The 14,466-nt window shown below is 38.7% G+C and overlaps 1 protein-coding gene across 3 annotated transcripts in view; it reads right to left on the reverse strand.

Annotated features, from left to right (window-relative positions):
* The window catches only part of ero1b (endoplasmic reticulum oxidoreductase 1 beta), a 52,682-nt gene that overhangs the window by 17,706 nt on the left and 20,510 nt on the right, over positions 1–14,466 (reverse strand). For all 3 annotated transcript variants that reach the window (XR_003674111.1, XM_028447273.1, XM_028447280.1), the window contains exons 8-12: positions 11,353–11,399; positions 10,524–10,535; positions 10,395–10,421; positions 7,754–7,846; positions 4,108–4,354 (exon numbers count right to left, since the gene is read on the reverse strand). Coding sequence is in view for 2 of the 3 variants with exons in the window: in XM_028447273.1 (XP_028303074.1) it covers positions 4,108–4,354; positions 7,754–7,846; positions 10,395–10,421; positions 10,524–10,535; positions 11,353–11,399 (426 nt within the window). In the remaining variant the exon portion in view is untranslated. The remainder of the gene's footprint in view (positions 1–4,107; positions 4,355–7,753; positions 7,847–10,394; positions 10,422–10,523; positions 10,536–11,352; positions 11,400–14,466) is intronic.

Below are 14,466 nucleotides of genomic sequence, written 5' to 3' on the forward strand. Positions count from 1 at the left end.
GGGGCTGGATGGCGGGGCTAGATGGCAGGGCCTCCTCGGCTCCTTGGGGCTTTCTTGTGTATGTGGGGGCGGTGGCCGCCTCTAGGCTTGAAATCTCGGGGGCATCTGGGGGGCTGCTCGGTCGTGGGGTTGGCCTGGGGCTCCTTGGCAACCACCCTTTCTGTTGGCCTGGCTGTAACTCTGGCCCGGGGCAGCGCTTGGGTTCGCAGAAGCAGTTCTTGCACAAACATTGGTCATGGATACCCTGGCATGTCTTGGGCTGTGGGATAAACTCGTACTGGGCTTAACCTTAGACACGTTGATCCCAAATAACTGTACCAGTTTTAGGTATAACCACTCACTCCTTCCCTCTGCTCACGGCCACCACCTTTATACATAAGCTCCACACTTGTCACCAGACTGGCTGAACTGAATACACAACACAATAAGCACAATATGCACACTTATAACATCACTTCTCTCTAACTATAAAGCAGTTAACTCTTCCCCACCCTTTCCATTTCCTACCCTGACACCCTCTTCCCTTCCTCCCCACCTAGATGAAGCCCATTTTCCTACCCTGAATCCCTGTTCCCTTCCCCCTCACCTAGGTGTAACACTGTCCTCTCTTTTTATATCCTCCCTATAATAAAGTGTTTCTTACCCTTCCTTGGGGAGGGCTGGTGAAGGTCACAATTATGCAATTAAATAAATTATTTTATTTAATTGCAATAACAAAACATGCATTGCTGTCTTTAAAAGATTAAACTTCTTGTAGTGTTGACCTTTGACAACATGTGCAGACAAAGTGAAAAAAAAAGAAAGAAACACACACCCTGAAGCAGCGTTTGTCGAACTCACAATCACAATAGCCACTTAAATAGCCATGTGTTTTACTGTAATGTGCAATTTTTTGGCTGAAAACAATAACAAGAGTGGTGGATAGGGAAAGACAATCGCTATGGTAATCACCCTCTCCAAGAACAACGCATGAAGACTGCATCTACAGTAGAGATGGAAATTGAAAAGAATTTAGTGAATCCGATTCCATTATTGACACTGCTGATCGATTCGATTCCTTACCGATTCGCTTATCGATTCTCATTGGGTGAGGGAATTAAATAATACAAATGGATGTGTTTGCTTTAACTCTTTATTATCTTATCTCTGTCTTTTTAATTTCCTGCAGGAACATCAGCTCTCTTTTAATCCACCAGGTATAGATTGTTTTCACTGAATAATAATATTTACAAAAGTGCAATATAAAATTGATGAATTACTATTATTATTATTATTATTACAACATATGACATATTTTGGCTGCAATCATTTGAGAATATTTACAGTGCTCCTTTTGAACTTGAACAACTTGATCTAGTGTTGTGTTCAAGACCACACTATCCGACACCAAGACTTGCCAGAGACCAGAATGCATCGAGACCAAGACAAAACCAAGACTTTCAGGAGCTGAGACCGAGTCAAGACCATGACCGAGTCAAGCCGAGACCGAAACCAAGACCAAGACCATAAACATTTTTTTTTTCAATTTAAAAAAATATATAAATAAATAAAATTATGACAAGGTTCGACAGTTAAAAAAATTAGTCTATTTTAAATACATTTGATAGAAAAAAAAGGTGCCTGCAAAAAATTAACTAAATTATTAAAACTACTACTGCTACTGATAAATTCACAACTATTCTACAGATTTGAAAACAAGATTTTTATGTCAGCCGAATGTACAGCAAGTGTTTAAAAGTATTTCTGCCAAGAAATAATGATTCTCGATTCTGATTCTTTGAGTTGTGCAGGTCAACAGGTCACAGATTTCACAAGATAATTTTTTAGTTTGAAAAAGCCTTTACACAGGCCATTTTTATTAATTCACGTAGTTGATATAGTTTAATTTGGTTGCTGTAATGTAACTAGGATATTCAATTAACAAAGGTTTCTAGCTGTAACTGTAAAAGTGAAACTTTCTGAAATAAAACTACAAACAAGTTGTCAGCAGTGTAAAAAACAAAGAGCTACAGGTAGATGTGAAACTAAATAAAACAAACTCAAACCCTGGACCAGTCATGTGACAAATCAATCAATAGTTCTTGTTGAGAATTATTACTATTCTGGATACAGTGGAAACAGAAACTATACAAAATATTTATATTGTGGGGAACATATTATATATAAATATGTAATTGGAGTCTAAAGCCACAAAAAAAACACCACTTTAAAAAGATAATAGACTAATATAAGACCTCTTTCCAGTTATTTGAGTCATTCTGGCTTGTGCAACTTGTGGTGATGACGCGCTGGTGACGACATAATCCAAGATGGCGGTGGCCCGGACTACAGCCGATACTATGTAATAAAAGCCTTAAAAGACATAGATATAATGAAAAGAGTGGATGGACAGAGGCATAAACATGCAGGATTTCACACGGACACACACAAACGTATTAAACACACACGGACCTCGGTAAAGGGAACAGGCTTCACCGGCCGGTTGGCACTAGGACCCAGAGGCGGAGTAAGTGTGTCCCCTGTATTGCATTCACAGGCTGTAATATCACCAGTTTATCATTTTACCTGTTGTTAGAGCTACTGTCTTTACCAGGGAGCAACTATTTGTTTTATGGAGTTTAACTGGGATTTTTACCGGTGATTAATTCATATCTCCCTTGCGCTCCGCAGTCCAAACTGACACCGTCAACAGACAGACACACACACATACATTAAGGAAGGTTGCAGTCATTATACGGGGTGGATTTAAGAATGAATAAATGATTGTTTTATCCCGTTCTTCTCCGTGTTATCACATTATAAAAAAGTTTAATATTAGCAGGAATTAGTGCTGGTCTCGAACGGTCTTGAGAGAAAATCCTGAGACCTTTAAAATTTTGGTCTTGAGACCGGACCGGTCTCGACTACCACAACACTAACTTGATCCAAAACTAATTCAGACATAAAACAAATAAATATTCTGTAAAAAAGAACATATTAACCAAAAGTACAGCTGCACTTACTGTTATGTATTCCAACGGTAAAGCTTTAGTTTAGCCTTTGTTTACATTTCTATAAATGGACCAGAGACGCTGTCCCCGTTATTACATGTGACATCATCAGCCATGTATGTGAAAGAGCAAACTAAAGACAACAATCAGTACCAGTCAGTCTCCTGTATTTGATTACTTGTTATGAGGACATGAACTGGCGATGAGGTATGCGTTATTGTTGAAGTTTGTTGTTTTCAGAAGAAAAGTTCGTGCAAAAAGCAACTTTTGCGCGAATGTACAGAACCCGGAAGTGAGTAGTATAGCAACGGAGACGCTTCAAACACAGGAAGGAGGACAGCGCAGCTGCTGGTGGAGGAGGTGGATTCTCCGTAGTGGACAGCAAACAACTATATGGTGGAAGGAGTTTCATTTGGTGCTAGCATAAACACAATATACAGGACCTAGAGGAGTTTATCGTTACGTATTCGCGACATAAGAGGAACCGATAAGTGGAACTGACAGGCAAGCAAACAAACGATTCCCAGGAATTGGATTACTGGGAACCGCTTCTCAGAAAGAACCGGTTTTCGATTCCCATCCCTAGTCTACAGGCACGCCTACTCATGCATATGCATAAAAGCTCCAAAACAGCCTGTTTTTAGAAGCATCATGAAAGTGACTTTTCAGAGGGCTAAAACTCCGGAAACAGGCGAGTTTGGGAAAAATAAACCTAAAATACTATGTTGTTTGGTTTCTTTGAACAAAAGATTTGTGAAAAATAGCATAATACTGAACCTTTAAATGAACTGCAATTCGCATAGTACAATATAGTTTCTCTCTGGTATTATTATTTTGCATTCTGGCATTAATAATAATAATCATTATTATTATTATAAAAATAAACTAATGTCCTAACTTTTTAGATGACATGGAAACTTTATCAAACCACCCTTTAATTTCTAAAACCCAACAACTAGTCTCGAAAGACAAGTGTGACTAAATAAATTGGGTGAATCAATAGCATTAAGACAATGCTGTGCAAAGAACTACTTTGTTTGTGGTAAGCATTGAGTGTAGTCTTGGGAGTTCCATGTGAATCTGTATTAGGAACGATCGTTGTTTGCATTAACCTTACCTGAGCTCGTTGAATATCTGCAGCAACAGGTTCTTGGTGTCTCCATCCTCCTGAGCATTTCCAGTGTAAAGGTTGATGAAGGCTCGCTCAAAGTATGGAGCCACCTTGTAGAGCGCTCGCAATTCAATCAAGTACAGGAAGTACAAGTTCTTCAGTCTCCGGATACCCTCACCCTTCGTCTCTGCTGTGTCAAAGCGTCTGCGAAATTCTTGGATGTTTGGACCCCACACTGAGCGGCTCCAGCCCTCTGAGGTGTCAGACAACAAAAACAACCTATCAGTTTGTGAAGTATAGTCACCTGAGTGCATAGTCACTTCTGATGTCATCTGACATAGTTTGTCCTTCAAAGTTATGGAATCTTTGGATCTTGGATCAAAAGTCATCTTTAAAAAGTACAAGGGTTTCCTGAATTTTGAAATTATACAGTGGGGAAAAAAAAGTAGAAAGAGGACAATGGGAATAGGAGGATGCGGGCAGGGAAACCCTCCTCCCATAGGTTGGGGTCTGGGGGGGTCTCTTCAGGTACGGTCATTTTGGTATTTCACGATTTGATGCAATCTCGAATATTGTGGCCATTAGAGAAACCATTATATTACTTGTTATTTTGCTGTAATGGCCATTACATGTGTAAATCTGAAACACTGTAGTGTAATGTACAAGCATCTTTAGAACTTTAAATTGAACATGCATAACTTGAGTTTATCTATTTTGAATAGGAATGTATGAAGCGATCATCAATGTCTTCAATACCTAACCTGGACATGGCCTCCTGAATTTCATCTTTAAGTTTAACTTTTTTCAGTCAGAGTTATGGTAATCTAAGGTGCAAGTGAACAAACGTGCCACGTTCACCTTATGTGGGAAACCTGCGTATTTTTAATGGACACTATCAAAAGACAATCAGACTTTCATAAGGATTACGGTCAGCACCATCTTGCCTTGATAATGACGCTAGGTCATAGCAATGTGAATGGCTGAAGTCGTAGTACTGTCTGATTGGTTGAGCTGCAGCCAATCAGATAATACACTCCACCCCATGGGCATGCAATCCAAAATCTTAAATCCGGATGGATTAGAATGTGATGAGGTTCTGCCAAAGCCCAGATCATAAAAGTGGCTATAGTGCTGCGTCTCTACAATATGCCGAATTACGCAATTTGATAGTTTGCTTTATGTCAGCACAATGGACACACCGAAGAACCAGTCAGAGCGGACATGGAGCATACTGGTACACTCTGCTCTCACTCATAGATTGAGACAAACCTTGAAAGCAGTTATTAAATTGAGAGCTAGAAAAGACACAAAAATAAAGCTACAATAAAGAAAAAAAGTCAAGTTCTCATTTAGACCAGGAAAATGTATGGCTTTTAATGTACAGTATATATTGTCAGAGGTGTTTTAGTCTGTCTCCTCCTCTGATTCATTTTGTACATGTTCAATACCTGATATTTTCAATAAGTTACAAGTACTCAACACAGCACAGAGATTGCTTTAGTTAAAGTAACTAATGATCTACTCTGGGCTTCAGATGGACGACTCTCAGTGCTGGTTTTATTAGATCTTAGTGCAGCTTTTGACACTATAGATCACTATATTCTACAAGAGAGATTAGAGAAATTACTTGGAATCACAGGGACTGCCCTAAACTGGTTTAAGTCCTACCTATCTGATAGGTACCAGTTTGTACACGTGAATAATAAGTCTTCTGTGTACACTAAAGTAAGCTACGGGGTTCCTCAGGGCTCTGTGCTAGGTCCAATCCTCTTCTGCATCTATATGCTCCCCCTTGGTAATGTTATGAGAAAATACTCTGTTAACTTTCACTACTATGCTGATGATACCCAACTGTATGTATCAATGAAGCCAGGTGAGACAAATCCGCTATCTAAACTTGAGGCCTGTCTAAAGGACATTAGGGCCTGGATGGACCAAAATTTTCTTCTTCTTAACTCAGACAAGACTGAGGTCATTATACTGGGCCCACGACACCTTAGAGAAACCTATGCTAGCCTAACTGCCCTAGATGGCATTACTCTGGCACGAAGCACAACTGTTAGAAACCTTGGGGTCCTATTTGATCAGGATTTATCCTTCAGCTCTCGCATATAACAAACTTCAAGAACTGCCTTCTTTCATCTCCGTAACATTGCTAAAATCAGATCTATCCTGTCTCAGGGCGACGCCGAAAAGCTAGTCCATGCTTTTGTTACCTCTCGACTGGATTATTGTAATTCTCTTTTAGCAGGCTGCCCGAGCAAGTCGCTTAAGACACTTCAGCTGGTTCAAAATGCTGCAGCACGTGTACTGACTAAAACTAGGAGAAGAGATCACATTACTCCTGTATTAGCCTCTCTGCATTGGCTTCCCATAAAATATAGAATAGAATTCAAGATTCTTCTTCTCACTTATAAAGCCCTAAACGGACAGGCACCAGTCTATCTCAAGGAGCTTGTAGTGCCATACAATCCCCCCAGAACACTACGCTCTCAAAATGCTGGCCTACTCGTTGTTCCATTTGTCTCTAGAAGTAGTATAGGAGGAAGAGCTTTCAGTTATCAGGCCCCACTTCTCTGGAACCATCTACCAACCACGGTTCGGGGGGCAGACACCCTCTCTACCTTTAAGGTTAGGCTCAAAACATTCCTCTTTGGTAAAGCTTTTAGTTAGGAACCAGCTCACAGCTCATAGTTAAGATGCAATAGGCATAGACTGCCGGGGGGGTCTGGCATGCTCGGTTGGAGAGGGCGTTAAGAGAGAGGTCATTTAGGTTAGAGAGGGACCGGAGAGGGTCCCATTCCTCTCTCTAACACTCCCTCTATGTCTGCTTCTTCCCTTGTGTGTTTGCTCCTGTACTCCTTCTGGCTTTTGTCTTGCAGGTCCGTGGGATCCTCAGTGTGGAGTTACAGAGTCTCAACAACTCTGTCTCCACCCTTTCCACTGCACACACCCAACACAGCATAACGTGGATGGCTGTTCATCATAGGAATGGGATCCACACAAGGTTCCTGCTGCTTAACAGAAGGTTTTCCTTGCCGCCATGATGAATTCATGTTGGTGTGGGATACATATGTATGTGTATATACGTATATATGCATATGTGTGTATCCATAAAATGAAGAGTCTGTCCTTAAGACTGCTCTACTGTAAAGTGTCTTGAGATACCATTGGTTATGATTTGGCGCTATACAAATAAAAGATTGATTGATGATTGATTGATTGACTATGCTTATCCTCTGTATAATGTAAAGCTATATAATATTGTGGGTTTCCCACTTTAATGGCATTTATGGTCAGCCAATCTTGCCGTAATTTTTTTACTTAGTTCTCCCAATATAAAGACATTCAAGTCTGGACTACAAAACAATTATTAAAAGATTCATGGTCAAACTGCTGATCGGCTGTATGTCCCCCCACCACCAAACAATGCCCTGTTACGCCACGCCACATTGCCCCACATCCTGGCATCGCGTCACAGGAAAAGCCTGTACAACAAAAAAGACAAAAACACCACCGGCACCCAGCAAGAGTTAGCACACTGGCCAGCACCACTGCAGGGGATCACCAGATGTGAACAAGTAGGACCTCAAGAAACAACCTCCGTGCAAAAGGAAACTATACCTAATGACATCAAGTATGAAGCTCTTACCATCCAGCAGGTAGTCGGCACACAGATGAATGTTGATACTGCTGTGCAAGCCAGAGATGAGTCGATAGAAAACTCTTTTCTCTAAACACAAACCTGAACAAAGCAAAGACAAAAGAATACATTAAAACTCGAGAGCTCACACTAAATTACAATCGATCCATCTTCTAAACCTAATTTATATAATCAGGGGTATTCCCATTTTTTTGTTTTTTTAATGTGATCATTTTCAATTCTGTTCATGACTTCTTAGTAATTATTGTTTAGGTAATTATGAAAAAAATAGTTGCCTTTTCTTTTGGCCACTATTTGGAAAAATGTCATGGAATTTGTCATGTCCAAATAATAAACACAAACATATCCAGCCAAAAAACTCTTACAATAAATAACATTTTATTTATGTCTATAAATACTGTGAATGCTGGGCTCGAAGCATCTGGAGAGAGACAGTATCAATCTTTTGAATAATTTTTGTGACAAAAATCACTTGTTTCACAACAAGCAAATTTGCGCTACTCCTCAGGTAGAACTTCCTGACAAAACAAATACTACTGAAATCCACAGCAGAGCTTGTATTTTCACAATGCTTTTTAAGCCTGGAAAAATCAGCTGGATAATTTTCAAAAGCAAGAGGATATCTGTGCGTCACTGTGAGAATTCTATCACAAATGGGGAAAATTACACTAGACAGTCTTGGTGATCCAAAAATCTAATTAAATATGCAGTTCTCTTATACTGTCACTGTAATTAATCTCAACCAACAACTTAGATACTTTGTGCAATTTATTTTATAGGGCATCTTGTTTGTTATTAAGAACAAGTAATTTTTTTGGTAAGGGACTGGCCTTTAGAATATAGAATAGAATTTAATTTATTGTCATATATGTTCCGGTACATACGCAAAATTTGTTCTCTGCATTTAAATTACCGTACTCCATCCCTGAGGAGCAGTGGGCAGCAGGTCCGGAGTGGGACTCATTTTCAGCCCTGGAGTTTCATGCCTCAGACCGGCCCACTTTAGATCATGACCTGTTCTTATTTAAATCATGTTATTATAACCTTATATGTTAAGTCTACAATAGCGCACCGTTACGTAAAGCCTTGTAATTCAGGGTATTTTTCTGAAATATTTCCAATTCAGTGCAAGTAAGGTTTCCACTGAATTGTGCACATCTCCAACATTACAACACATCATTTTCAACAATATCAGAATCTATATTCTGTTCAAATAAGTGTTTACAGATATCCAAACCTTAAAAATGAAATAAAAGAATAAATAAAAATATTAAATATTAAATGAAAAAAATAAAGTGTCGCACTTTCTAATAACACAATCATTTCTTTTTCTTCTGCAAGGAAACAGTTCCATCACAACTTAGATTTCACAAATATGAGAACATTCATTATAAGGCCAATCTCCAACACTAATCTTTACAACATCGGAATATCCTTTTCTGCAATATCAAATATCAAGCAAATGAGTGTTCACAGATATTTAATCTTTATGAATAAAGAATAAAATAATTAATGCACTGTTCTCTGCAAGTTTGTTATTCACAGTATAACAAAACTTTCTAATGATGCCATTATCTTTTTTCCTTCTGCATAAGAGTAGTTTCAAACATGGCCAACCCTAAAACATTAATAAACGCCTGAGCAGTGCACTGGTCTCTGTGACTTTGTTTATTACAGTATAATTGTCCAAAGACATGATAATTTCTTTCTCAGTGCACATGAGCACGAATGCCCCAAGTTTCTTCTGGGTCAAAGTGCCCTTGAGTCTGTTTTTTATGAATTTCACTGTTGAAAAACTCCTCTCACAGGCTACTTATGTGACAGACAGTCTTAATAGCAACTTGTAGGCCAGTCCAATCACATGGTAGGCATCAATTAGCAAATTGTACTAAGAGAGGATCAGATGAACACAAATGACGCAGTTTTTACTGAAGGAACAAATTTTGATCTCCAGTACAACATCCTGCTGTTCAATGGAAGGAGTCTGAACGGCTACAAGACAAAGTTTCCCAGTTATGTGGCATCGCATCATACTATTATCTAAATTATATAACGTTATGTTATATGCCAAAGTCACACAATTCATTGACTTGATAATTAATTTACTTGAACGGTGGTTTGGAGGCAAAGTTCAACATCTTGCCTTACCCATTTCATCGTCCTCATTTGTCGTTTTAAACCGCAAGCTAGTTTTAGTGAAAAAGTTGCCAATTTTAGCACATTTGGCTGCGTCCGTTTCCAGAACTTTCCTCTTTTTAATTCTTGCCTTCTCCTCGCCACCCTTGCTCCTTCTATTTTCCATCTTTCAAACACCACTGACCGAGTGCACAGACGTGTTACGTCACGGTGCGGAGGCGGCTACTTTTGATTATTTATATTGCATTTTAGAAACAAATCAAAACAAAGGAAGTTTTTAATCTTCACTGGAATACAGTGAACAATATTTTGTAAGTTTTCACAATGTTAGAATGTTTTTGTCATTTGAACATTTTCTCCAATTTAGTTAACTACCAAACTATATTTTCGTAAAATATAAGTGGATCTTCTTCTTGCATTGACATACAAAAACAATTGAAATGTGATTTTTTAAATAGATTGATAAAAATGTGAGCAAAAGATTAAAACTCACCTTCAAGCCAATTGTAGAAACCTTCTCCTGCAAATTGACCCACAAATTTAGGCTAATTAGATCATGTACAGCATTTATACACAAATGAAAAGTCTTTGAATGAATACAGGCAGATTTAATTTTCCTCACCATCATCATCTCCTGAAAAGCAAGCAGAAAAAGGACAAATAAGTTTGATGGAGGTCATTTTTAATTGGCACAAAGCATCATGAATCTAATACAAAACCTTATTTACCTTTTTGTGCTGCAACTGTAAAGTTGGTTTTTATTTTTACATATTGCATGCAAATCATCAAACATACAGAGGATACAACTTTACATAGTTCATTAATCTTATAGTAACTTGAAACTAATAATTTTTCTGACAATACATTTTACTTTGTGTGTAGAGCAATCTTTGTTTCATGCACTCTCACAAATAAAACAGTGAGAGCAAGAAACAAAGGCAATGAGCTGAAGAAGTTTGGTCTTGAGGATGGAGACAATAGTGGCAGGTTCTTATTACACAAACCTAAGCCTATATAACTTCTGTTGATTCAGAGGAATGAAGGAAAAGATGCTCTGTTAAGTAGCCTGAGTGGGCACTTTTATTCACAACTATGTTTTGTTGTTTGGAAATCAAAATCATGCTTGAAATATGATAAGTGAATAAGTCACTATCTTATGTCTTTATCCATTTCTGTGGTGATGTTAGATGCTGTAAATAAAAATGTGTGCAACACACATGCTATCTTGATACTTTCAGTTATGTTAAATTACTTTATTTTTACTTGGTGACTTATTTTGTGAATTTACCCCATGCAAAATGTACACTTGGCACAACAAAACTAAAGCTTGGAATGTTACATTGATCAACAGAAGAACATGTCTACCACAGCATTTAAAGAAAAAATATTCTATGACTTTTTAACTTAAACATGTAAAAAATAACTTAGAAATGGGATCAAGCACAACATACCTCTGCTGGGAACCAGAGGATTGAGTGGACGATACACGGACCGAGGTCTGTGAAGACAAAAGTCCGAATTTAAGAGGCACAAACAAAATTCAGTTTTATTCACATTTGAAAGAGGGAAAGAAGAAAAATATCACAAATCTACTAAGATTTGGCGACCGTGGCTCAGGTGGTAGAGGGTCGTCTTCTGATCGAGAGGTTGGAGGTTCGATCCCAGTACCTGACTATGTGTCGAAGTGTCCTTGGGCAAGACACTGAACCCTAAGTTGCTCCCAGTGGTCGACTAGCGCCTTGCATGGCAGTCCTGTCCCACTGGTGTGTGAATGTGAGAGTGAATGGGTGAATGAGCTGATGTGTAAAGCGCTTTGGGACTGCTTCAGTGTGGTTATAAAGCGCTATATAAATCAAGTCCATTTACCATTTTATTCTCTAAGGATCTTTCATTTAAGATTTTATCAAGTTGCTGGCCAACAAACTGAATAACATAAGCTTAAAAAGAAAAAAAAATAGGGCAGTATGCTTCCTACAACTCTCTTCAATTCAACCATATCTATTCTGCAGCAACTAAATATTATCATTTTATACTCATCTGATAGTCAAGAGGATACACCAAACAGCAGAAAAACAGAAAAATGAATTTGACTAGTGATCAAAAGCTGAGATAGAAACAGAAGAACACACAATAGATTTAGAATCAGGGGTGTGTTGGGCATTTGACTAAATGCAATAGTAAAAACAGCAAAGTATCAATAAGCTTCAAGAAAATATTAGTACCCCTCTAGTCCTCTAGGTGGGCATGATGAGCTGAGATGCCCATCGCTCTTTAGATGTAAAGAGAATTGTTTAATAAACCAGTATTATCCTTACCCTTTGCTTTTAGAGCCTTGCTGTTCAGAAAATATGCAAGTATGAATCAAACTCTTTGAATCAATGTAACTTTTAACATAATCATACTCTGTTAACTTATAAAAGTAACATTTAAAGTGAAAAACATACAGCTTAAGGTTGCCAAATAACCATGTTACATTTATTCAGAAGCTATCATGTCAACGTGTTCGCTGCAGAGGCTAATAGTGCTCGGGAGCGGACGGAGCGCTGTAACGGTCTGGAGGATCCAGTAAAAAGTGACCATAAAAAGCTGTAAATGGACTGATATGCAGATGGGGGGCAGTGAGGTGGAGACTTAATCTATAGATGGAAACTCATCCGTTTAAACAGATCAAACTATGAGGAAATACACGGAAACCTCGATTAACCGGAGTACAGCAGCCCGCCTACCTATCCGTTCTGAATGGCCAAGTCGTTAGAAGGACACCCTCATCAGCCAATAGGATGAGGACTATGTCACAGAGCGGTCTTTGCGTGATTTTTTCTTGGAAAATTGCTAAATTATTGGAATGTGACCAATACAGCGGTGCATCCAATAGCCCGGAAAATACGGTGTATCAGCTTAATTAGTCCAATGGAATGTCAGAGGTTAATAGCCAGTGCTTATCTTGTAAATCATCAGGTCCTGGAACACCCGCCGTGTGTTGTTCCGGCAGTAAGAGAAAAACAAAAATGTCACGGAATAAAAACATTTTTAAAACGCCTTTCGCTAACTAAATGGGCCAATAATATCACATGAACACAAACAACCAATTAACCGAAATGTTTAATAAAAGAATTATGAATCAGCGTTAAAGAAGCACGGACAATCCCCCATTATGGAGTGCATCCGTCTCTCTCTGAGTGAAAACTGCCAAAATCTACCATGTTTCAGCACCAAGGACAGTGCAAAATCACCACTAATCTAGCCACTTTAAACTTTTACACCCATACCATAACTCCACTAATGAATCGGCAGCACAGCAGAAAATGAAAATATAATGGGTGCTTACCTTTTATTTCTCCAAAATAGAAGGAGAACTTTGTATCCTAACAACTTTTTTACATATTTCACAGCCGAGGCCTACCTCATCTTTTATAAGCCAACAGTAGCAGCTCATCTTGGTTTTGAACTGAACCCCTCTTTCAATGTCCATACCAGAACTTTCTCCTTCTCTTCTCTCTCCCTGCGTTCTTCTCATGTCCCCTGGACAGTTCTCCTGTGTCGTGTCTGTTGGAGGCAGGTGCTCCTGCATTAGCATCGTTGCTACAAGTGCTGCTACGCTAACTGCTGCTGTGCTGCTGCTCCGCAATTTCCACAAACATTGGAGCTTTTTATCTCAGGCTTCACTTATTGGCTTAAAAAAACTCTTTAAATCCAACTGCCTTTTTTTTTTTAGCCTTTTTCTATCATCTTCCAAGCTGACAAGACACAATTTTTGCTGACTCTTGCTGCTGCAGGATCCGGCCCAAATTAAGATCTGGTAATACCCTAGCACTGGACTCTTACCTGATAGATAAAGAGCTGATCCTGATAATCCCGTAAGGGGTTAAAAACAGGTGATCTCACCACTGCTGTGGGTTGATAAACAGTAAGGTCTTTTACCTGTTTTCTGTTAAGTGTCTTGCAATAACACGCATTACAAATTAGCGCTATACAAATAAAAATCGATTGATTAGTGAAGTTATTTTGAGACGTAATGGCCTCTTTCAATGGCAAAATAAAAAAAATAAAAAACAAGAACCAACAGAAGAAAGTTAATTTGTAGTTCTAACTCTCTCGCTCTCTCAGCAAGCGGCAGATGTATGCCAGCCTATATTACAGTAGTAAATATATATACTTACTTCCTACAGGCACTGCACTAGTTTTGTAAATAAGTGGAAAGAAACAGTATTTAGTGCAATGGTTCCCAACCTTTTTATCGTGACTGCATTTTCATAAAGAATTTCTGGAGACCCAAAAAACATTTTTTTCACTGCATTTTAGTTGAAAGTGAAAGTAGAGAAACATAGTACGAAAAAGGATTAGGGCAACTGGAAAAAGGAAAAAAAAAGCACTCACTGAAAAAAAACAGAGCCACTAGAGCAGGGGTCACCAACGCGGTGCCCGCGGGCACCAGGTCGCCCGTAAGGACCAGATGAGTCGCCCGCTGACCTGTTCTAAAAATAGCTCAAATAGCAGCACTTACCAGTGAGCTTTTATATATATATAGATTTATTTATTTAGCTATTCTTGTTTAAATCACACTT

Source organism: Gouania willdenowi, chromosome 1, assembly GCF_900634775.1.
Source record: "Gouania willdenowi chromosome 1, fGouWil2.1, whole genome shotgun sequence".
Lineage (NCBI taxonomy): Eukaryota > Metazoa > Chordata > Actinopteri > Blenniiformes > Gobiesocidae > Gouania > Gouania willdenowi.